At 41.0% G+C, this 25,705-nt stretch overlaps 2 protein-coding genes across 2 annotated transcripts in view; both read left to right on the plus strand.

Annotated features, from left to right (window-relative positions):
* LOC147174964 (sarcolemmal membrane-associated protein-like) overlaps window positions 1–11,471 on the plus strand; it is a 28,768-nt gene extending 17,297 nt beyond the window's left edge. Inside the window, exons 6-10 of the mRNA XM_086073492.1 lie at window positions 189–306; window positions 1,222–1,501; window positions 2,461–2,592; window positions 5,521–5,633; window positions 7,317–11,471. Of these exons, the coding sequence (XP_085929618.1) occupies window positions 189–306; window positions 1,222–1,501; window positions 2,461–2,592; window positions 5,521–5,633; window positions 7,317–7,329 (656 nt within the window). The 3' untranslated portion in view covers window positions 7,330–11,471. The remainder of the gene's footprint in view (window positions 1–188; window positions 307–1,221; window positions 1,502–2,460; window positions 2,593–5,520; window positions 5,634–7,316) is intronic.
* Window positions 11,472–14,096: 2,625 nt separating this feature from the next.
* Window positions 14,097–25,705, plus strand: part of LOC147174965 (filamin-C-like) — a 43,124-nt gene continuing 31,515 nt past the window's right edge. The window contains 2 exon segments of the mRNA XM_086073147.1: window positions 14,097–14,646; window positions 21,624–21,872. Of these exon segments, the coding sequence (XP_085929273.1) occupies window positions 14,280–14,646; window positions 21,624–21,872 (616 nt within the window). The 5' untranslated portion in view covers window positions 14,097–14,279.

A 25,705-nucleotide genomic window follows, 5' to 3' on the forward strand; every position in this document is an offset into this window, starting at 1 on the left:
GAGCCCAGCGTGGAACTTTGGGAATTTACCTCATGGCGCTTAATCACTCACTGCAGGCATCAACCTCAAAGCATTTATGACTCGGGTCAAGTCCAGATCCCCCCAAAAAAGTCCACTTGAGTCGCGTAGCAAAATATTTCCCTTCCCGGCAAACGCCGACGTGCGTCACGCTGTCCTGTCGCACGCAGGCGACGTGGACCTGCTGAAGGAGGAGTGTCGCAGCCTGCGGGACGAGTGCCAGACCCTGAAGGAGGACAACCAGCGTCTCTCGGAGAGGCTGCAGCTGCTGCGCGGACAGCGGACGGGGTGAGAGGTCGCTCGCCAGCTGCGCCCCGCGGATCGGCTGACGGGGATACGAGAAGGCCGACGACACCCGCCGCCTGTTTGAGGGCCGCCGCCGTGTTGTTGTAACGCGACGCGCGGCCGCAGCGGCGGGACGTGCATTCGCTAACCTGGGCCTCTTAACTCATTCGCTCCCGGCCATTTTCACTGAAGCAAGCCCCTTCGCTCCCGGCTGTTTTACTATATTTGGACAGATTTTGCTATAAAAACATGGAACCTACCAAAAGAAAGATTAGTCTCAAAATATTTGTATCTGTTTCCGTTTTGCACCAATTAGCATTAGAATATAGCTAAGTTTCATCATTATTCACAAATCTGTTGAAAACTGGGGGAAGGAGCTTTTTTTTTTGCAACATGGCCCTGGTTGATCTCTGCTGCTACCAGCTGGTCATTTTTTTTTACCATTGCTTCAAGCATTCTCTTCAGTTCAGAGGCTGCATCAAAGCCTTCTGTATGCTCTTAGCATTAAAAACAACAACAACAACGTATAAATACGTCTTTGGGAGCATGGTCATATTTAACAATGTAAAGTGTTGAAAATAGTTTGAGAATTTTTTTTTGTCTTCTGGATATGAATAACTAGTGTTGTAAAATTCAGCAGGTTTCTCGTTACGTGCGTGCTGAGTGGCATTATGTCAAGATTAACGATTTTTTGTTGTTGAAAATGAGTAAAAACAGGTGCGATAAGCCTGTTTCGTTAAAAAATGTATCGCTGTAAACCACGAAGGTAATTTGCATGCAGAAGAGAGAATAATGTGGGGGAGGCCATTAATGGACAAAGTAGACGTTTATTTTTGTGAATTTCGTCCTCTGTCCTCATAAATGTTCTTCTGGACCAATGGCAACTCACCATTTCTCCTTTTTTGTCCCGCCTCCCAGCGCCAGCGTGTACCTGTCCCTGAAGGAGGAAGAGGCGGCCACCGAAGCCCCCGAGGCCAAAGAGACGGGGACGCTCGCCGACGACGTCCTGGCCGAGAGCTACATGACCATGGCCCGGTCGGACAACTGCCGCCTGGTGGACGCGTCCATCCAGAAGAACATCTCCTTCGACGGCAAGCCCGGCGCGCCCGCCGGATGGCACGGCGGCATCGGCGAGATCTTCTCGCTCAGGGAGCAGCTGAAGCGGGCCGAGGAGAAGGCCGAGCGGGTCCAGAGAGAGGTCAGGGGGCATTTTGGGAGTCCGTCAAGCTGTGAATGTTAGCAACCGGTTCAAGCTAAACGAGAAACAAAAGTGTCATGAGGGAGCGTGAGTAAATGAGGGACGACAGTTTCAAATGCAGGGAAAGCGGAAACAGAACGGACGCGTTTCGAAATCTTGCCACTCTGGAGCCCGCTTTCAAACGTGACGGCTTTCAAGCTCCGAAACCGCGCTATCGTGTGGACGATGGCCTAAACCAGGGGTGCTCAAGTTCGATCCTCGTTTTCCATGTTTCCCTCCTGCAGCACAGCTGAATCTAATGATTAGCTAATCAACAAGCTTAGCAGAAGCCTGATAACGATCCTGATCATGAATCAGGTGTGTTAGTAGAGAGAAACATGGAAAAAAGGCTGGATAGGGGCTCTCGAGGACCCAACTTGAGCACCCCTGGCCTAAACGGTAAGAAACGCGCGAGGATACATTGAAACGGGTTTTCGTGCGGACGGGGCCTCAACAAAGAACACGAACGGCCAAAATCAGACAAAAACCCAAACCCCCACAGGACCGAAACAAAACGACAAAAAAAAAAAAAAAAAACTTTGTCTGTTAGCGTAAGTCTGCTAGCTTGATGCTAACACATAATGGCAAGTGCCACAGAGCGGCTAACAATTGAAGCAACGGATATTTGAACACAAACGGAGCAGCAACACGTGAAGATAGACAATAAAGCAAGACTCACAGGTGTATCTTCTTTATCCGCTGCGATAAATGACTAATATTGCTGAAAATTACGTTTGTTAAGTGAAACTTTTCCTTTGCATTGTACGACCACGAATTCCTTACCGTCCATTTCACTTAATTTTGGCCGTAAAGTGCAATATTACGTATTTTGTTACAAATGACACATTTGGAATGCAACATCGAGCGAATTGGCGGCTAACTAGCTTGTTCGGCTAACGCGCTTGTTGCTTTCGCTCCAGTGCGACGGGCTGAAGGCGGAGCTTAAGGAGCTGCAGGAGCTTTACGACAGCAGCCAGAAGGAGCGCAACGAGTTGGAGGAGGAGCTTCAGCGCTGCAAGGCGGAGCTGGAGAAGTTGTCTGGGGGGGCTCAGGTGACCATTTGACAACTATCATGAGGCCAAGGCACGTTTTGTAATGGGGGAGGGGGGGGGGGTCTAAAAAAATATTTACAGTGGTACCTTGAGTTACGAGCCATCCCTCGGTAGATGTTTGCTTTGTGTTAGAGCCAAAGTCACCGATGCACTTTCGGCCAAATATTGAACGGGTCGAACAGTCAAAGTCGGCAGATTTCCGGCTATAGGTCACTAGGCCACACCCCTTAAAGGAATACATTCAAAAAAACAAATACAACATATCACTCTATCGAACCAGCTCATTTCTTTCCATGATGTTTTTATTAGGGGTGTCAGGCAATTCATATTTTTAATCGTAATTAATCGCATGACTTCAATAGTTAATTCACGATTAATCGCAATTTTTTTGTACAATATTTTTTTCACACTCTTAACTTAAAAGTGGAAAAAAATGTTAAACTAATAAAAATATGGCTGCATCTTTTAGTCATTTCATAATAATTCATTAAATTAACAGAGCGAGTTAAACACAAGTGTGATATTAATTTGTGTTGGTCATTTTTCTGCCACTAGATGGCACAATTCCATTGGTAAGACATTGGCGACAGCACAGTGCATTTTTCTTTTTATATTAATGTTACTAATCTTTAACATGAAGTAACTTTAAAAATTCTAAAATACAACTTGACCCCAGTCCCCACAAATATGTGCTAAATTTTGACGTGGGCGCGTCTGCTGCGTTGCGACTGCAATTCCCGCAATACAGACTTTCCAAGTAATCACGCGTTAAAAAACAAAATTGTGACGTTTAAAGGAACTTAAATTAACACACACATTTTGACACCCCTAGTTTCTATACAATCCAGGGCTATTTTTATTTATTCAAAATGCTTTCGGAAGACGGCCCCAAATGCAAGTAAAGAGGCTCAAGAATGGACCCTTGGGGCACTCCAGATTTGTTCTAAAACAAAACTGAAATGTGGGTGGACTGGAATTGGCATTTCAAAATTGAGTTCAGAGCCTGTTCACGGTACAAATTCAACTCTTAAGTCAAGCGACCACTGCGATGAAGGTTGTGCCCCCCCCCCTTCCCCCCCCCACACTAATTGTGTTTTCTCTGTACACTGTGTGGACTAACACAAAACGGCATCACACCTACTGTACCTTCTGTCTGTTGTGCGTCTCTCATGCTGTGGTCGTGTACAATGCGTTTCGAACTGTGAAAATGGGAGGGGGGTGGGAAGGGGGGGGGCAACATTCCCCCCCGCCCCACCACTGTCTGTCCTCTAATCTGTGTGAGACAGCGCCGCTCTCCAAACGTGCTGCAGTAAAACACGAAAGCTCGGCGAGGACGGGCAGGCCGGCGTAAAAGGTCAGGAATGCGTCGCGCCCGCGCCGGCTCATGTCGGCTCCGCGCGTTTTGTTCGACGGGAACAAAAGGAATCGTTATTGCGATGCGTCATCACACTTGACGACGACACGATCATCGTTTGGGCTCTTAATTAACCGAGCTCGCTAAACACAAAAAAACACAAGTATCAATAATGGCGAGCTGCCATTTTACGAGCGCAGTCATAATAGCAAACGCGGGCGATATTTCCGCACCATTTGTGCCTCGCGTTTTATTGTCAGGCTGCAAAATGGTTGCAGTTGGTAATTATGACAACGCGGACCGGAGAGCGGCAGGAACAAATATGGGGAGGAGAGAACGCTGGCAAACGTCGCGTTGAACGACATTAGAATGTGATATAAAAAGTTGTTTTCACGTTTATTTTGGCAATGGGACAAAAGTACCGTTTATGAAAAACCTGAATTTAGCATTGCGTCATAGCACTGCTGTAGTGAATGAGGGTTCGGGTTTCGGGTGGCGAAATCCGCCGGGACTCGCGTCACAAGGCACAAAAAACGGGAAAACCCGGACGTCTATTAGCTACTATACGATAAGCATTCACTGTAAAAAAAAACAACAACAAAACTGTAATCTTAACAGAATTTTACTTCAGAATTTAAAATGTACTGAAAGTATTTTATTTACAAAAATAAACTCTTTCACATGTCAAATGTCAAATAACATGAAATCGCTGTAACTGTAAAAACACAATATTTCTGTTCTTATACAAAAAAAAACACGAGGGGTGGGAATCTTTGAATGTCTCACGATTCGATTCCGATTTTTGGGTGTGCGATTCGATTCAGAATCGATTTTCGATTACGGCCGATTTTTTATTCAGAATCGATTTTCGATTAAGAACGATTTTTGCTTCAATTTACAAATATTCAAGCAATCGTAATGATCTACTCGCTAATGCTAATTCCTGCTCTACTCGCGGCACTTTTATCACTCCAAAGAACGACTCCATGCTGCAGAAAAACCCTAATTTTTTTGTAAATGTATTCTTGTAAATCATTTCTTTCTAAATTGCCAATTTTTAAAAAGGGAAAATAACTACAATTTCTGTCCTGTTTTATCAAGTCATGTGGCCCGAGGTGTTCTTTTTCCCCCCTGATGAAATCCGTAAAGAGGTTCGAGCGCAATCCGAGCGACGGCCTGCTGCGTTCCTTCTTTTTTGTGTCTCCAACGTCTGTGGCGAGACGTCTGTGTGTGTTGTGTCAAACTGTCTACCCGTGCCCCGTCTCCGCTGCTGTCCTTATTCTCTGAATGTCCATGACCGCTCAGCCAGGGGACCAACATTCAAACGTCAAAAAAAAAAAAAAAAAAAAATTCACGCTTGATGCTTTTCTTGTTTTCCAACATCACACTGCTGTTGCGCAATCCCTCCATCAGAACGACAATTTCAAAATTCCATTTCAGATTTTGTTGAATTTGGGGATTTGTGCGCTCACGTGTCTTCGTGTCATGCTCTGATTTGCATCTTCCCACGCACGCATCCGTCGATTCACCCTCGCCATCCCGTGGTCCTTGTGTTTGCTTGATTCCCTCCTCAGAGATTCATCCCTCCATCTGAGCACCCTGTTCTCTCCATCCCCTTCATAGGAATGATTGTAATAGTGGCTGTGGTCTGGTGCTGGTTGTCGGAGTTGGCGTCCCAGAGAGCAAGGTATGGGAGGAGCTTGTCTCTACGCGAACACCCTCCGTTAAGGTTGCGGGTTTGGACTCTGCCGTGCGCTTTTTCGCTTACCGTTTGGCTTTGAGGAAATGCGTCGCGTTTCCTGACCATATCAATGACATTTTCGATCCAATTTGCGTCGGATAAACAAATCATCATATATGGCGGTGTCTTGAGATACGAGTGGCGTTGCGTATTTGAAACAATCAGGGGTGGCAAATCCAGGTCCAGAAAGTCAAAACCCTGCCACAGTTTGGCTTTAGCCCCAGCTGCTAGCTAGCTAGCTCCCTAGCTAGCTCACATGTTTACCTGCTAGAGAGCTAGCTAGCTCCCTAGCTAGCTCACATGTTTACCTGCTAGCTAGCTAGCTAGCTCCCTAGCTAGCTCACATGTTTACCCGCTAGAGAGCTCGCTAGCTAGCTATCTAGCTAACATCAAAGCCAAACTGTGGAAGGGTTTTTACTTTCTGGACCTGGATTTGCCACCTCTGGAAAAAAAAAAACATACAAATTTGCCATCTGCTAGCTTTATGCTAACACACAATGTAAAACGCCATTAGACAGGCTGATGAATAGCATTCGTGTGACGGTATTGTAAGACTTTCAGCAACAGATATTTGAACACAATTTTTTACGATTTTCCGTTCCGCGGGGAAACAATTTTGACACAAGTTTGGCTTGAAACGTGTTAAAATTTAGCGTATCCTTATTTGAACAGCAAAATAACAAGCAATTGAACTAAGTGTCTGGAGAGAAAATTATAGGACCGGAAAACAGAAATGGATTCTATAAACTCTAAAGTATATTAATATAATATATGGAACATTTATAATGCCAGTCATACACAATTCACAATTGATCTACCTTTTGAGATCTGAAACTTGTATTTGTGTTTAAAATTGCCCAACTGAAAATGTACCTAGACAAGAGAATGCAGTTTGCAGCTGTGCACAAAATAAAAAACTTTATTAAAACAAAACAGGAAACAAATTGCAAATTCGTTATTGTCGTATTTTTATTGTTTGATAAAACTTTTTGCTTCAAATCCCTGGGTTTAACCTGCAAAAAAAAAAAAAATGCTTGTCAAAATTCTGAAGTTGCTCTTCATGAAGTCATTGATTTGCAAAACTGCACCGTAAAGAAAAAAAAAATGACTTTGTGCTATTTTACATTACAAAAAAAATTGTTTTTAAATTTTTTTTTTAGAGAGGCTGATTAAAGGCATTTCAGTGAGGAAAAATGATTAGCGATACAAGTGTTTCGACTTGAGAGCAACCTTATGGCACAAATTCAGCCCATATCTCAAGGCACCGGTGTAATTTTTTTGGGACGTCTCACACCAAAATGAAAAACGATCCGTTTTTTGCTGGGGGAAGTAAAACTGCATTTGTTGGTCAAAAGGGAAAATGTAGCGCATGTGGGCTAAAGGAGCGGGTTGGCAGTTTGTCGAAGCACAACATGACCCGTTGCATCGGCAAAGTCCGAATCTTATATCAAAGAAAAAAAGCCAAATTTCCTTGCGAGACGCATCGTTAAATACGCGCACGCAATCCAACCGATGGGACGATCACATGAAAAGTTGAAAACGATTCTTATCACCTTGCGTTCATTATTGTGCTTCTATTGCTTTCCCGTGTGACCCCCCCCCCCCCCCCCCCTCGCCGTCTTCCGCCAGGGGAGTGAGCTAGGTTGGAACTCCATCTTGACGGCGGCGGCGGCGGCGGCCGTGCTGCTCATGATGACCGGCTCGTTGAGGGCACTCGTGCGATGCTGAGCGAGCACTTTTTTTCAAAACAAGACGGCAGGACGTCGGCCCGGGAGCGGTCGGCGCCCGCGCCGGCGCCATCCTCGCCAGGTGACCACGGAGATGCCCCGAGCGCGGCCGAGGTACGACACGCACGCGCGGGGGAGGCTGAGGACGGTCGCCGTGGCGACGGGCCGATGGCTCTGTCACTCCTCTTTTGTGAATATTCTCTCTCTTTTTGTGCGCCCAGTGGATTTATTTAATCGTTATTTATTGATTTGTTGGCTTCGGTATTGTGTTTGTCAAACGCGTTCAATGCACTGAAATGTACGTTATGATTTCATGATGATTGTGATTATCGGGGGGGCAAACTGTTGTGCACGAAGGTCACGTTGGATTTTTAGGTGGACACAAAAAAATGGTGCAAATGTGCATGTCAAATCGTTTCTAAATGAAATTCCGATTGTAGGCGTTCCTATTGTTTTCAGACGTTATCGTTTATACAGTGGTCCCTTGACGAGCGGGCGTTCCAAATGACAAAATTGTCAACTTCCTGATGTCGCTCACGAGGCCACACACCTTAAAGGCACACGCGTGCGTGCGAGATGACGAGGATGATGTTCATTTGTTTATATCAGGCCTGCGGACTCCAGGGAGCCCCCCACGAAGGACTTAAGTGGTCCTTGGGGCTGTTTTGAAATCAGTGATTGGACATTGGGATTTTCTAGGAATGGAGATTTATACAAATAAAGTGTGGCAGATTGATATTGATCTGTTTTGGAATGATCAGTGTCTTCACATGAGTGAATATCATTAATTAATAAAAAAAAAAAGCATTTATTATTATTTTTTAAATGAAATTATTTTAAATGAAATTGACAATTTAAATGAAATGATTTTAAATGAAATTGACAATTTAAATGAAATTATTTTAAATGAAATTGACAATTTAAATGAAATGATTTTAAATGAAATTGACAATTTAAATGAAATGATTTTAAATGAAATTGACAATTTAAATGAAATGATTTTAAATGAAATTGACAATTTAAATGAAATGATTTTAAATGAAATTGACAATTTAAATGAAATGATTTTAAATGAAATTGACAATTTAAATGCAATGATTTTAAATGACATTGACAATTTAAATGAAATGATTTTAAATGAAATTGACAATTTAAATGAAATGATTTTAAATTAAATTGACAATTTAAATGAAATTATTTTAAATGAAATTGACAATTTAAATGAAATTATTTTAAATTATTATTATTATTTCTGTTTATTATAAATGATCATTTATTATTATATGATTTCTATCTTTCTTCATTAAAAATTGGTGGGGTTTTTTGGTGGCGGTGGGGGCTGGAAAAGTCATTTCAATTCATTTCAATGGGGAAAACATATTTAGTAAGTCAAGGTTCCACTGTACTTAACTTAAAGAAATTATCAAGTAAAAGCATGCAATAAATGCAGAAGGCGGCAAACGTTAGCCAGCATTCATCTGCTCTCCAAAATCAGACCCTTTTTTTTTTGGTCCAACATGACAACGAGTTGCACCCGACTCTGCACGTCACATAAAAAAGGAAGCCTTCGCCTGATTTTGGCCGCAGGCTCCTTCACTTCCTACTCGCCATTCTCGTCTCATTTTGCACTCCCACCGCCGCCGGCAAAATAATTGCGGCTTGATCAGGCGCCCCAACGTCTCCGCTGAATTCCCGCCCGGGGACATCTCAGCAACTTTCTGCAGTTAATGCCTCTCGCCGCGACGATTAAAACTCGTCTCGGTTCGGGCTCTCATTTCACGCTTGATAAAGCGGTCGTTGCGACGGTGCCGGCAGAGGAGAAGCGGCGTGCTGCCTTGTTGTTAGCCGTTGTCGTGATTGCAAGCGCATCGGGCCGAATGGCTGCATTTGCTTGTTTGGTGGCCGCACAACAACGCAAAAGCGACGAAGTGGCTCCACGCCGCCATTTTTTTAGCATCTTAACCAAGAGGGTGCAAGCGCATCGAAATCAGGAAAGGAATACATCCTCTCTCAAATGTCGCAATAAGATCATCCGGATGGGAATTGATAAGAATTGAGCATTTTTCAAATTGAATTCAGTGTGCTAAATTGTTTTAAGAGTTGGGACAAAATAGTACGAGTAGAAAGAACTTAACAGGGACGTTTAACGACAACGTCGGAAGCGTATTGCATTCAAAAAAATATCCTGTTTCTCTGACACATTTTTGGGGGGAGCTTTGTTTTTTGGTGATTTAAATTTTTTTAAATTTTCTGTTTTTCTTAATATTTTTATTCTGTTTTACTAATTTTTTTTCTGTCCTAAAAAAATATTCCGAAAAACAGGAGAAAAAATTACTCCGAAAAACTGAAAATAAATATTCAGGAAAAACAGGGGAATTTTTAAAATAAATAAATATATATATGAAAACAGGAAAAAATGTAAATTTAATATTTTTCTTCCTGTTTTTTTTTTTTTTATAAATAATTCCCATCCCCGTTTTTCTGAATATTTTTCTTTTCTGTTTTTCTGAGTAATTTTTCCTCCAGTTTTTCGGAAGATAAGCAACCCCCGCCCCACCCCTGTTTTTCGTAATATTTTTTATGACAGAAATTTTTGAAACAAAATTTAAAAAAAAACAGAAAATAAAGTCAAAAATATACAAAAAAAACAAAGCTCTCCAAAAAATGTGTCAGAAAAACGGGACCGAATAAATGCTCATGCTTATCTTATGATGATGTCACTTTATGAATATTCCATGTAAATAGGAAAGTCCATGCCACTAAACGGGGGAGCTACAATATTTCCTAAATTCCGTTTGTACCTGCTTTGTAGAAAGTTCTATTTTAAGGAAAAAAGAAAAAGAAAAAAAGAGTGTCGTATATTTGATATAGTCAAATGTAAAATGTCTATTTATGGTGATTTTGTTTCAAAGAGTAATAATAATAATAATGACGATGATGATGACAATAAACTGTATGTTGCCAGCTGGCGTGGCTGCATGCGTTGACGTTTTGAATTTTACATGCCAGCAATATGACGACTCCAACATGTTTTTTTCAACACCACAACATTGCACGGAGGAAATGATGACAATGTCTTTTACGGCGTGTTGATGCAAACGCCGTGACGAACATCTCGCAAACTCGCCACTGACTGCAACGCAACCAACGCACAAAATTCCTTTTATTTGGGGGCTCCGATAGGATACAGTGGAAGCTGAAAAGCCCAATGCCACTTAAGTGTCGTTAAAAATGGAATTGGGGGGAAGTGGGGGGGGGGGGCGTTCTGCATTGTCCAAAAAATAATATGAGGTCATATTACGACATGACAAATCATTTCAATATGGACAAAAAACGTGCCAGCACACAAAATCCACAAGCAATCGACGCCCAATTAGAAAGCATTGGAGAAATTGGAACGCTTTTAAGAAGAAGAAGAAGAAAAAAAAAATTCCATGAGAAATTGGTTTATTATTACGGAACTTCAACATCTACAACAAAAATAAGCAAATTTCCTCCATTTAAACCTTGTCATTAACTAGGTTAACTTTTTTTTTTTTTTTTCCCCCAGTGACAATTAAATAGCTTTTTTTTTTCAGTCGTCATTAAAGTTAATTTCATAGTTTTTATTATAGTCCAAATTATAAACAAATTCATTTGCAGTAAAGTCAATTTAGGATTTACGATGGTTACAAGTTTGTCCACTATAAATAAATAAATAAATAAATAAATATATATATACACATATATATATATACACATATATATATATATATAACTCCTGTAAGGTATTGCATTGGCTGTTTGAGTTTCCACTGTATTGTAAGTCATGTCAGCTCACTTACAGCAGCTCCAACACACACACACGCGCACACACACACACACACACACACACACACACACACACACACACGCGCACACACAAAAAAAGAAAAAACAAACACCTCTTCGTCAAGCTGCTTTGCATATGGATCGATTTGTGTTTGTTATTTTGGACACACTTGTGGCTATTTTGTTACCTGAAGCTCTATTTTTACTGTCAATGACTTGAGAAAATAAATATAACTTGCTGCCCTCATGGTGTCCGAGCATTGCCTTTTCTCAGGGTGTGTGTGTGTGTGAGGGAGGGGGGGGGGGGCGGGGGGGGCTGTTTGGGGTGATGTCATGTGGTCTGTTCTGGACTTCACGCGTCCCATTCACGAAGCTCCCAGTGAGTCAAAGTATGTTCATTTGGGGAATCATCTCCGCTGTCAGGTTCTGCTAAATGCAGATCGCGCTCACAAAAGATGACAACGTCTTCCTGATGTGAGAATATTTCAACGCGTCACTTCGGTCGGAATTAGAATGAGAATCAATCCCAAATTGACCAAATAGTGAACGTATACGATTGAATCAAAGTCATGCCGGCCGACCGACGTGCCCTTTGAACACAGAAAAGTCTTCAAAGCAAATGAGATTCGTCTCATGGACGACTCCAGCGAGGACGTCTCCCCTAAAGTCTTACTTTTGTCCGAATTGTTAAATGGAAAAACAAGACTCGAGCAAGAATGCAAAATTTGAACATTTAGTGCAGCCGATTCCTTCCATAGGTGAAAAAGAAAAACAGTTTTTTTTTTTTTACACCTCCCACATGCTTTAAAGAACATTTAAACGGATCAAAATACACTTTTTAAAGTATTCATTTCGTGCCGCTGTCATTTCTAACGGCAAGAAATGGAATCACATTACGTCACTTTGAGGAAACCAAAAGATTCAAACAACCGGGCTTGGGTCAGGGCTTTTTTTTTTTTTTAATTGTCATACTGACCTATAAAGCAGATTATTTTTAAGCACTAAAATGTTCAACCAAATCTTATATTTTGGATGAATAAAAGTCTGCTAGCTTAATGCTAACATATAATGTGAAACTACATTGACGGGGCTACGGAAATTAGCACTGATGACATGACAGCGAACCTTCTACCAACTTCTACTTGAAATGATTATATTTATGCAATTAATTATTACTAATGCACAAGTTGTTGAATAGATCCATTTCATGTAATTATTCAAATAAAATTTGCTAATAGGCAAAAAATTCAATCTGCGCCAAACATGAGTCACGATTCACCGTTGACGAGCCAGTGGCGGCGCGTCATATTTATTCTTACCTGCCAGATGTGCACGCAGTCACGCATACGTCGTCAGCTGCTGAGTCATGACGCACACAAAACACATTTCCACATGCACACATTGACCCCCCCCCCCCCCCCATCCTCAAATGAACCTGCGTATTAATTTTATTTTTTATTCAGCACTTTCATTACTGCCAAGCGTTTATAGATCGGCTGCGGGGGAAATTTTTGTCTTGTTTGAAAGTATAAATAGACACAAAAGGAGATAATTACCATGACGATGTTGTCGTCCGCTCGCGCAAAGCAGCGGCAATCTGTGAAAAGATTTGGTGTTAATATTTGATCGTCAACACGTTAGCAGCGCGACTTCGTTAATATGTTGCACTGCTGGCCAACGAGGGCATTGCAATAACATTCATCACAATCTGTGTCGGCGCCGAGTGTTCTTTTAAGCGCAATACGAGACTTCACGTGATGACGATTTGGGATTTTGAACGAAAGGGTCACCTGATCAATTCTCAACTTTGTCACGATTATATTTTGTTGAGCTAAAAAAATTAATCGGCCAAGTGATTGTGGAGGACCATAACTGCCCAAATTTTAAATAAATACATGAATAAAAGTTAAAATAAAAACAAAAATGGAATAATATAAATGGAAATAAAAACAACAATATCCATAAATAAAAAAAACGACATAAAAAAAACCATATCTAAAAATAAATGTAGAAATTAATACAAAAATAAATATATAAATAGAATTAAATATCAATCAATAAATAAAAACGCATTTATTTATTTCATGCTGCACGTGCTGTCAGGATGAAATGTTATTCAAATGAGGGGGCGGTCCTAAGCGTGTCTTGGGTTGGATTTTAATTCTATTTATATATTTATTTCGACATTTATTTTTCTTGTTTTTTGGTTTTTATTTTTAACTTTATGGATATATATATATATATACTTTGTTGTTTTTATTTCCATTTATATATATTTTTTATAATACATTTTGGAATTCAATTTTTTATATCCGTTTTTATTTTCACTTTCCATAATTTATAAAACTCGCGCGCTCATAACGTCAAGGTACTTTTCTTTTCTTCACCGCATGGCAAACGACAACCACAATCGTCAACTTGAGTTTAATGATCAACTCTCAAACTGGATTTGCAAGTGTACCTAATGAAGTGACCGCCGACTGTATGTGTATTTCTTCTTTTTTTTTTTTTTCTCCTCCTTCTCTCACTTTCTTTTCTTAGCTCGGTTGTTCGGCCTCTCGAGTGCTGGGAAGTGACACGCATTGTCAACAATCGCAAGCGTACACGCACACACGCGGGGTCTCCCAAATAGGAGTGCCTAAAAATAAGCCGCATGCTTTGACTGGGCTCTGACCAATCAGGGCCTTCCCCCCCGCCCGCCCCCCCTCCCCAGCCTCCGTAAACCGAGACGGAGCCCCCGGACCGCTTCTGGATGAGCGCATGGAGCATGATGGCAGGGCTCCGGAATGACGCGGTCCGGGGGGGGGGGCCGGGGGGGGGCACCTATATAAAGCCACCAGTTGTCCGTCTGGACATTCAAGTCCGACACGTCGAGAGACGAGCCACGGCCGCGCGCTTGCTGTTCCCGGGGGCCACGCCGCACAGGAGCCACCTTGACAAGAAGGCGCCAATTGCATCCAGGAGGAAGCGGAATTCGGACATCCGTCAAAGTTCCCTGACAAACGGCGCTCTCTCTCTTTTGTCCTTTCGACCGAACCCGGCGCCGCCGACCGCCATGATGAGCAACAACTACGGCGAGGAGCCGCAGTACTACCAGGCCGCCGAGGCGGGCGGCGAGGAGGACGAGGAGATGCCCGCCACGGAGAAGGACCTGGCCGAGGACGCGCCGTGGAAGAAGATCCAGCAGAACACGTTCACCCGCTGGTGCAACGAGCACCTCAAGTGCGTCAACAAGACCATCGGCGACCTGCAGCGCGACTTCAGCGACGGCCTGAAGCTCATCTGGCTGCTGGAGGTCCTCAGCCAGAAGAAGATGTACCGCAAGTACCACGTCAGGCCCAACTTCCGGCAGATGAAGCTGGAGAACGGCTCGGTGGCGCTGGAGTTCCTGGACCGGGAGCACATCAAGCTGGTGTCCATTGGTAAGTTGTCCCGAGGTTCTGATGCCGGCCGGGGGGGGGGGGGGGGGGGGGGGGGCTCGTTTGAGAAGATCCCAAGTTGCTCGTCGACTAAAATTGCGGCGCAATTGGCAGCACGTGAAAACCCGGACGAGGGTTTCACAATTCAAGGGATACTTGACTCACTGAGCCGTTTTCAGCAGGGAAAAGTTCATATTTTGTCCAAAATGTATTCATTAATTTTGTTCATTATTTTCCATGAGGAATTAATACCTTTAAGAAGAAAAAAAATCCACTTTTTTTTTTCTAAGAAAAAAATCCACCTTTTTTTTTCTTCTATTTTTTTTATTTTATTTAAAAAAAAATTATTCTTTTTTTTTTTTTAAAGAAAAAAATCCACTTTGATGACATCACCTGTGCTGAGGAAGTAGGTAACGACCAATCATGGCTCACCTGTTTTCTGGGTTTGGTCAGCAAACTGAGCCGTGATTGGTCGTTACCTACTTCCTCAACACAGGTGATGTCATCTTTCAGTTGATAGCAAGTAGAATTATTATTTTTTTGTACATAAAAAAGAATGAAGTTATCAAATTAATTTTGAGCAAAATATGAACTTTTTACGGCTGAAAATGGCTCAAAGTATCCCTTTAAGGTAGCACTGGCGGTTTTTTAACATGGGAAGCTTTGAAGAGCACTACAGATAGAAAATAAAGTTTGAAGTGATGGAATTGGAAGTGTTAGTGGAAGACGAAGACTAACCCCGATTTATATTGCCCCAAAGCTTACAATTGCGGTGTATCGACCGTGGGAACAAGCTGCACGTGAGTGCAGTCTATCAATCTGGTCATTTTAGGAAGCTAGCAACCCGCACAAAAACATTTTTGTGCTCGAGTTCACTCATCCAGTGGATGGCAGCGGGATTTATTGGACCAATCTTGGCGCAGTCCACCTGAAAAGTTGCTCTGGCAGAAGCCAGCAGCAAAAGTCACAAATGACAAAAATCTGAGGCTGAAATCGTTTTGTGATGACTCCTTCTTGTGATTGTCTCAAAGTCAGCCCAAGCTCTCAAACTGAAAATATGCTTAAATAACGTCATTTCTGGCACTTTGAAGATGCCTAAAAGATCATTTTCTCCGTCGCGTCTCATTTGGAAAGTGAAGATTTGACTTTCAGAAGCCACATTTAAAGGCATGAAATCAGCGGACGTCCCAAACCTTAAAAGAAGGAATTCCATTTTCACAGTCTTGCCGTAGCAAATTTCTGAGAGACGTCCTTTCTCACTTGTTGCTCGGCATACTCAATGGGGCAAGTCCAGTCGGGCCCACTCGGCTGTTTGAACGACAAGCGAGGGGCCAAAGGTACTTTCATTTTCATGATCTGATCGCTGCTCTGTATTAACTATAACAGACGCATTGGAAGGCAATAAAAACAGACTTTCGGACGGATTCCGCAGGGCTCCCTGCCTTCATGCAGAGTTGCCATTGCAGTCCATTTCTAAAGGTGCCATTTTTACACTCACGTAAGGCTAATTAATGGATGCTAAAGCTTTTCCATAAATTGCATAAAATCTTTTAATTTTAATTTTTTATAAATGGTGACAAGGGAACATAATTGTTCCCTTCAGGCTCTGGAAATGGTACAAGCAACTACTTTTGAGTCCAATAATTAGTCAGTACATTAGAGTTAATTATACCTTTAAGGGCTACAAATGGACTTCTACTATACCGATATTTCCGACAATGTCCGATCCAAGGAGATTGATTTTCACAACTGCGTATTCTCTTAATTTTGTCGGCTTCTTCGTTCTTGGCAGCAACTGCTTTCAGTACATTTGGCGTGAGATGATTTGTGATTTCAGTTTTACTGTTGCCATGTGGATCGAATCTGCCCAGGTTCCTTCAGCGGTCCCATTTGACGAGCAAAACACATCTGCAGCGATCGGGATATATTAATACATCGACAAATATGCATCTGCGGTGTGTGAGATATAATTGATTATTAAAAAAATTTTGTCATGTTTTTCTATGTGGAAAAGTTGCTTGCTGTTCGTTTTTATACAGCTTGACAGTTGATGCAAGTAATCAAAACAAAGCAAAGGTAATCGACAGTCGCATAACTGAGGGAAAGGGTGGGGGGGGGGGGTCAATGTGTCATCAGAAATGTAACTGCTGAGGAGTCACTGAGGTCAGAATGACAGCAGCAGCAACACTCGTGTTTCGCTCACAAGCCCGCTTGACACTTTTGCTTGGTCAAAAGCTGCACGTTCGCCAGCTCGTGCTGATGAGCGCGAGGCTGATTACGCGTCGCGGCAAACGGGTCAAACGGGTGCGGATGCATTCCCAGAGGTCAGGGGTCAAGGGAGACTTGCAGGCTTGCCAGCTGGCCCCGTGCATGTGTTCACCTTTTGGTTCTAATGTCGCGTTTCACCTGGTGGGGTTGTGCAGGTCATGCCAGGCGGAACCTTGAGGGGGGGACTTACTTGCAATTATACAAAACATCAATACTAAAAAAAAAAAAAAAAAAAAATTTGCTAAGTACATTTAACTACAAGAAGTGTATTGCATTCACTTGAAAAAAAACAACCTCCTGTTTTTCTGACAATTTTTTGGGGGGAGCTTTTTTTTTAAATTTATTTATTTCTGTTTTTGTGAATATTTTTTTTCAGTTTTACTGCATTTTTTCTGTCATAAAAATTATTCAGAAAAACATGAAGAAAAAATATATCAGAAAAACAACTTTTCCGAAAAATGGGAACATGTATTTAAAAAAATCAGTTTTTTAAAATATCCCCCCCCACTAATTTCCCTAATATTTTTTTGTTTTTCTGAATTTTTTTTCCTGTTTTTTATTTATATATATAATTTTTGTCAGAATATTTTTTAATGACAGAAAAAAATCAGTAAAACAGAAAAAAATTATTCACAAAAACAGAAAAAAAAATCAACCCAAAAAAAAAGCTCCCTGAAATTTTTTTTATTAAGTGAATGTATTTCCGTATTTAACAAAATGACAAGAAAAAAACAATTTGAGTAAAATACATCATATTCATCAGAGATGCTTATTATTATTATTAACACATTTATGTACGTCGATCGCTGCAGAATTGTTTTGTTTGTTGAAGACCGACCAATCAGAGGACAGAAAAATGCTGATGTCATTGTTACTGTCTTTATTGATGTGTTTTGCTGGTCCAAGTTGGCTCTAAAAAGTTCCGCCGTAACGACCAATCAGAAGATGCAAAGATGACGGCGTTATCCTCGTTACTGACATGTTTTGCTAGTTCAAGTTAGCGTAAACAAATGTCGCTTTTATCAACCAATCAGAGGACTTAAAAATGCTGACATTATCGTCACTGCTGAGATTGATGTTTTTTTTTTTTTGTGGGCTCGTCAAACATGTCTGTTTCAAGTTTAGCTCCTACCGTCCATGTTTTGTTGTGAGGTGGCGGGTGAATTTGAAATCTGATTTGTTGAAGAAAAATACATCCGATTGGATAAAAAAAAAATGAATAAATTAGAATTTAGGTTGCATTTGTGTGAATTTTCCACCATGACCAAGACTTTAGTGGCTTGACACCAAAGGCTGCACGTTAAGCTCATCGCAGGAGGGCAAAGGTCACCGTAACAGCTAATCGCGCTCGATAGGCTCCAAACATTGGTGGCGCTCGCGTTCATGCGTGTTGGAAGAACACGCGCATTCTGTCGGAGGCAATAAAAAGCCACAAGCGGGCCGGGTTGCACGCGTGTGCCCGTGTGTGTCGGCGCGGCGTTGACGGATGTCTCTTTGTGCTCGCAGTTGGCTCGCCAACGCCAGACGCGCACGCTGGGCCATTTTTGCCGCACCTGACCGCGCCACTCAAACTGTGACACATCAGCCCTTTTAGTTTGCCACACATGACAAGAGCTCAGGAGAGGCCGGCTTGACAGAAAGCAGCTGCTCACTCACCAACTCACTAATCATCTCTGCCAAGGCGGGACAATTCTGAAGTCATTCGTCTGACTTGAATGTTGCGTCATCCGCAGGTTGCAACAGAAAGACTGGAAGTCACAAAGAGGTATAGAAGTGGACGTCCTTAGAATGATTTTTCTGACACAGACACTTTTGGATTATGACCGTCCCGACATAATAAATGAGAAAAATATGACAAATTTGAGAACAAAATCAGGCAAAAATCGGACAGAAAATACGTTTTTGGATTAAATAATATGCCCCCCCTCCCAAAAAAATACAGCAACAATCATGAAAAAAATTGGACAAAAAAAGTAATACAAAATTTGACAGCGGAAAATGCAAAAATTTGGCAAAACAACAAAATTTATGCCAAAAACAAAACCACAAAAAATATGTTTTTGTATGTAAAAATATAGCAAAAAAAAAAAAATAATACAAGTCATGACAAAAAATGGGCAAAAAAAAATTCTCACAAAATTGGACAATGGAAAATGCTAAATTTGGCAAAAACAAAAACATTTATACCAAAACCAAAACCGCAAAAAATATATTTTGGGATGTAAAAATATGGCAAAAAAAAAAAAAAAGTACAAAATTTGACAATGGAAAATGCAAAAGTCTGGCAAAAACAACATTTATACCAAAAACAAAACATATGAATATGAAAAGAATATGGCAAAAGTGTAACAAACTTGAAATAAATTGGGCGAAAAAGCAAAATGCCAAAACAATCAGGAATCATTGTGATTGTTTTGGCATTTTGGTCTGTCGATGGTCGTCAAGTCTCGTAGGTTGTGGTAATCCATCAACCGAGGACAACTACATTGAATTCACTTCACTGAAGGGAAATGTGACGTAATGAACGTCAACAATTGAACAGCTTCTAGTCCTTCAAATTTGACGGAAAGCAAAACGTAGCTCTATAAAGTCCTCCTAAAATAAAGAGAAAAAAACCCCAACATCGGCTCTTGGGCGGAAGTAATCAGCAGCCCACAAACTGCTGACGGCATTAAAAGTGTAGCGCGCGCGCGGGTTTGAGGTGAAGCGATGGCATCTTTAAATTAAAGCGGCTCATTCGGCAAACTTTCCCTCCAGGCAACTTTTTCGGAAATGAAGTGCTTGACTTTGCCGTCCGTCGGGCCAATCTCCAAGTCTTTGATTTATCGCAGGCTGGCGCGACCACTTTGGGAGGTAATTGAAATCCAAGCGGTATTTATGCAGAGAGAGATCCACTTGCACACATCCTCAGCTGTCACGCTCTTCAGCGTAGCATTGTGAGCACATGACGGATTGTTGGGGCTCGTCTGCCAGACAGCTGTCTGGAAGAAAAGGGGGCTCGGGCGGGGGGGGGGGGGGGGGGGCTCTCGGGCGCCGCGGACGCATTCGATCGCCGTCCCCTCGCCACTCAATCACGGTTGTTTATATACCTACTCGGAATAGCCTGGTCAGCTCTGCGCTCCAACATTGATAAAACATGCCCGGCGTGGCTCTTAAATCTGGTCTTAAGTCCTCGCTCGGCGGCGCGTCACCGGCTGCAAATAGGAAAGGAGAGTCTTCGGGTGCTTTCATTGAAAATGTACTTTTCTGGCATTTTAAAGAAACGCATGCCAAAATTATTTTTTTTCCAGTTTTTTATTAAAATATCCCCCCCTAATTTTTTTTCCTGTTTTTCTGGAAAAAAAATTCCTCCGTTTTTTTATTTATATATATATATATATTTTGTCAGAATATTTTTAATGACAGAAAAAAATCAGTGAAACGGAAAAAAATATTCACAAAAACACAAAAAAAATCAACCAAAAAAAAAGCTCCCTGAAATTTTTTTTATTAAGTGAATGTATTTCCGTATTTAACAAAATGACAAGAAAAAAACAATTTGAGTAAAATACATCATATTCATCAGACGCATTTTAAAGAAACGCATGGCTCAGTCTTTAAGTCCGCTAGCTTAAATTCTACTGCTAGCGTATTATCGAAAACACGACAACCCAGCTTACGAGGCATCCATTAACACTCTTTTAAGCAACAGATATTAGACATATCCAATAACAATACTCACTGGAGTATCGTCTTTATCCTCTGCCAAGTACGGCCAATATGAGTTTTAACGACTGCCTCCATCGACGTCCATAGACGCAGCGCAACGTCCAGAAAAAAAGTGTCACAAAAAACAACTCTATTTAATTATGCCATTCGTGTACGTTTTTATTAAGTATCATTTTACAAAAATATTACAGAGCATTGGTCACCGGGTTGCTCCCGAGGACCACATAAATAATAACATAATTTTCTAGGAAAGTTGTAGAAATGATCAAAACGTGAACACTGGCAGAGATTTATAATGTATTTTTTTTTTTTTTAAATACAACATTGCCTATTGATATTTATCCGTTTCATAATTATTTGTGAGAACTCATTAACGTGATCAGTGTCTTTACATAAAATAAAATGATTCATTATTAAAAGTAAGATACAATAGTTGAAGAAGTTATAGAGTGCATTTTTTCCTGAATTTGCCATATTTTGGTATAAATTGTTGTTTTTGCCATATTTTTGCATTTTCCGTTGTCAAATTTATTAATTTTTTGGTACAAGTTTTGCCTGCCATATAACCCCCCCCCCCCCATTTTTTGTCATTTGCCATATTTTTTGCCATATTTATGTATTGTTTGTCATAATTTTTACATCCCCCCAAAAAAATTTTGTCCGATTTTTGGCCTATTTTGGTCTAAAATTCGTCATATTTTTATTATTTGTTATGTCGGGACCGTCACAACCCAAAGAGCCCTTGTCTGTGTCTGAAAAATCATTCTAAGGACGTCCACATTCATGCCTCTTTGTGACTTCCAGTTTCCTTTGTCTTGAGTTGAATCAGTGCTACTTTTAACCAGAGTATTTTCTCATACAAATATCTTCTACTTAAGTACAGCGTGTGAATAATTGTTCACCTGTACCGAAAGTGAGAAACAGCAAAAACATTTTTTTTTTAAAAAACGCAGGATGTTTGAAGTGCTGCGTAGCAACCATTTGCTTTTGTTCTCTCCCCACAGACAGCAAAGCCATTGTTGACGGCAACCTAAAGCTGATCCTGGGCCTCATCTGGACTCTCATCCTGCACTACTCGATCTCCATGCCCATGTGGGACGATGAGGACGACGAGGAGGCCAAGAAGATGACGCCCAAGCAGCGCCTGCTGGGTTGGATCCAAAACAAAGTGCCCCAGCTGCCCATCAACAACTTCAACCGCGACTGGAGGGACGGAAAAGCCCTCGGCGCTTTGGTGGACAACTGCGCTCCAGGTGAGGCGCCGAAAAGAATTCACCGTCCGGATCTTTCCATACGAAATGACAAGAATTTGCGATGACACCGACTTCCGAGTGCCCGAGTCGTTGTTTGGTCCATTTTTTTTGCTTTGTGTTGAAAGTAGTGATGGGAAAATGAAGCTTCATGAAGCACTTGTGATATTTTTTCTCTCCTCGAGATGATACACGTGGTTTAAATTAGGCGCGTCAAAATGAGTGCGTTCATTTGGAGTACATTTAAAGTTCCACTCATTTTTTTTAACGCGCGATCAATGATGATTGGAAAGTCTGTCGCAACGCAGCAGACATGTTCATGTCAAAATTATGCAGTAATAAATTTTATTAAAATTCACATATTTGAGGAGACTGGGGCCAAGTTGTATTTTATAATTTTAAAAATGGCTAGAATATCACAAGTTACTTTATTTTAAAGATTAGGTAGCTCTTAATATGAAAAGAAAAATGCACTGAGCTGTCATTATTGTCTTACAGATGCAACTATGCCATCTAGTGGCAGAAAAATGACCTCAACACAAATCAATATCACACACATTTAATTTTAGCTTAATTTTATGAATTATGAAATTACTGTATCAATGACTAAAAGATGCAGCCATATTTCTATTTAATATTTTTTCCCACTTTTATGTTAACAAGAGTATGAAAAATTATAAAAAAATATATTTGACTGTACATTTAGAAGAGATATAAAAATCGTGAGTTAACTATTGAAGTCACGCGATTGATTACGATTACAAATTGTAATCGCCTGACACGCCTAGTTTAAAGATAAGGCTGGTGAGCTAGTGGTTAGCATGTGTACCTTACACTTTTGTAGTTCTGGGTTCGAATTTTGACTTCAGCCTTCCTGTGTGGAGTTAGCATGTTCTATCTGGCTTCCTCCCCACATTCCCAAAACATGCACGTTCGCTTTATTCAGTTGAACGCATCACCTCAAATAAACGGCGCTCCACAGTAGCTAACATTCTGTTGGTGTTTGAGGCGTCTGTTTTGGTTTTCCTCGGTTGCTAAGGAGGCGAGGCCGAGCGCGCAGTCCATCAGTACATTAGAAACGTTAACACCTTCCAGAGAGAATCCACCTCCTTGGTATCACACACACGCACGCACGCACGCACGCACGCACACACACACGGACGGACGGACGTCAGCCCGTGTCATCCGTCTGGGAAGAGCAGGTAGTGTGAGAGGGTTACTCGTGGCGAGGTGACGTCTCAGCCAGCTGTCCCGCATTGACGGAAGCTGTCATCCGTCCTGAGGCCCCGGCTCTCTCGCTCTCGCTCTCTCGCTCTCGCTCTGCCTTTGCTGCTACGAATACACCCCCAAATTTGGCCACCATTCCTCCTCCTCCGGGGAAGGGGGAGGCTTGGCCGGGCATTAAAAAGAAAAAGAAAAAAAAAAAGAAGAAGAACAGAGTGATATGTCACAGAGAGGAGCGTATGAGTAACAGGACCCTGAACCACACGTCCACAGTTCTGAGTCACTGCCAGCGACCGATGGTGGGAAGTAATCAAACCCAAATACATTGTTTGTGTACTTTACTCATTCACCCACAGCCATTTTCACTGAAGCAACCCCCTTTGCTCCCAGCTGTTTTAGTGGATTTTGACTGATTTTGCAAGGCCCACAGAATATTCCGCTCTACTGCTATAAAAACATAGAACCTACACCAAAAGAAAGATTAGAGTCTCTTCTTTCATCAGGAACATTTGTATCGGTTTGCGTTTTACAGCAATTAGCATTAGAATATAGCTAAGTTTCATCATTATTCGCATTCCTGATGAAAACAGTGGGGAAAAGAGCTTGATCTCTTATACTCTGCTGCCACCTGCTGGCCGTTTTTGTAATAACTACCATTGCTTGAAGCATTCTCTTCAGTTCAGAGGCTGCATCAAAGCCGCCTGTATGCTCTAGCATAAAAAAAAAACATTTAAAAAACGTATAAATGCGTCTTTGGGAGCATTATAATATTTGAAATAGAACGTATTTATACGGTTTTGGGAACAGATGAGTTAAGTAGTTTTTTCAGGTACATGCACTTTACTTGACCAATTAGTTTACTGATGACTTTGACTTTTGTACTTCAAAAGGGAAGTCAAGTCAAAGTTTGTCTTTACAAAATGTTCTATGCGCACCCACTAGACTACACTCGGTATTCTGATTAATATTACGCCTGTGGATTCTGTACAGTGGTGCCTTCTAAAGCAGCCACGCCAGATGTATGCTCAGTACACACGCAAGCAGTCACGTCTGACATAATTGATTATCATTATTTGATTTACTTTGTTATTCCGCATTTTCTCTGTGACATGCGCACACTCGCGGTAGACAGCGAGGCACTCTAAAGATGCTACGACTGTGAACTATCCGAAAAAACGTTGTCCTTTCAGAGCGAAGACATAGCTAGCTAACTAGCATGTATCAATTGTGAACAAAGGCTTTCAAGTTCTAATTGGTGGGGGAGGGGCGACTCATCACACATTTTAGCCACACCCCCAAAAAGTCCGGAAAACTGAAATGGTGAACATGAAAGCATTGCACCCTTTCAGCAATTATCTTGAAACCTGTGTACTGTAATACAGACTTCTGAATCCTTCTATCATAACAGTGTGAGTACTCTGACCACCTCTGCCATTGACAGCCCCCCCCCCCCCCCCCCCCCTCGATGAACACTGAGATTCCCCTTGCGATAAGCAGATGCGAGCGCAGGGCCTTGTTTGAGTGTGTTTACCCGGGGTGCGAGGAGACGCATCTTTCAGTGTCGCAATGCTGCCCATATAAGGTTGCGTTGTCTCATCGGCCCCGCGTTCTTGCTGTGTGGCGCAGGGACGACACGAGGCAGCTCTGTTTTACGTTCACACGCCACTGTGAAAAAACATCTTAAATCGTCCGCGCTGAGATAAAATCCATTTTGCAAATAAAAAGGCTGGTGTAGACCCTGTTTTAGTGCACCCAGTGGGTTTTTGGACAATTACACCAACTCTGTGCTTTTACAATGTCTGTTCTGCACAGCCTGGCCACTGAACTCAGTAGTACGTCCTTGATTTAATTTCTCTCAAGTTTGAATGTGAAATCAAACTATTATGCATATCATCCACCGTACATATCAATGTTTATTATATATATATATATATATATATATATATATATAAATATATATATATATAAATATATATATATATAAATATATATATATATATATATATAATATATATATATATAAATATATATATATAATATATATATATATATATATATATAAATATATATATATATAAATATATATATATAATAAATATAAATATATATATATAAATATATATATAAATATATATATATATATATATAAATATATATATATATATATATTTATATATATAAATATAAATATATATATATAAATATATATATATATATATATATATATATATATATATATATATATATATATATATATATATATATATAAATATATATATATATATATATATATATATTCCTGTGACATAATTTCCCTACTAATACTTTTTTGTCTTGTTTGGATAGGATTTAAATAGATTTCAGTCCTTCCTCAATGCTGCTCTTTGCTTTTGTTCGCACAGTCTTGCCTTACCAGATGCGGGCTGTTCTCAGGACCGATTTCTTTCTATGACTTGCAAGCAAACGTTTGAGATACGAGCACTGTGTGGTGGTAATGATCTGAATTCACCTCACAATAAGTAGCGCTTTGGCAGATAGCGAACAATTAGCTTCAAGATGTTTGTCGAAAACCCCAGTTGAAGCTTACTATCAAATTAAACACAAAACAAAGA

The sequence above is a fragment of the Leptonotus elevatus genome, chromosome 4, assembly GCF_054856555.1.
Source record: "Leptonotus elevatus isolate MCC_2025b chromosome 4, RoL_Lele_1.0, whole genome shotgun sequence".
In the NCBI taxonomy this organism is placed as follows: Eukaryota; Metazoa; Chordata; class Actinopteri; order Syngnathiformes; family Syngnathidae; genus Leptonotus; species Leptonotus elevatus.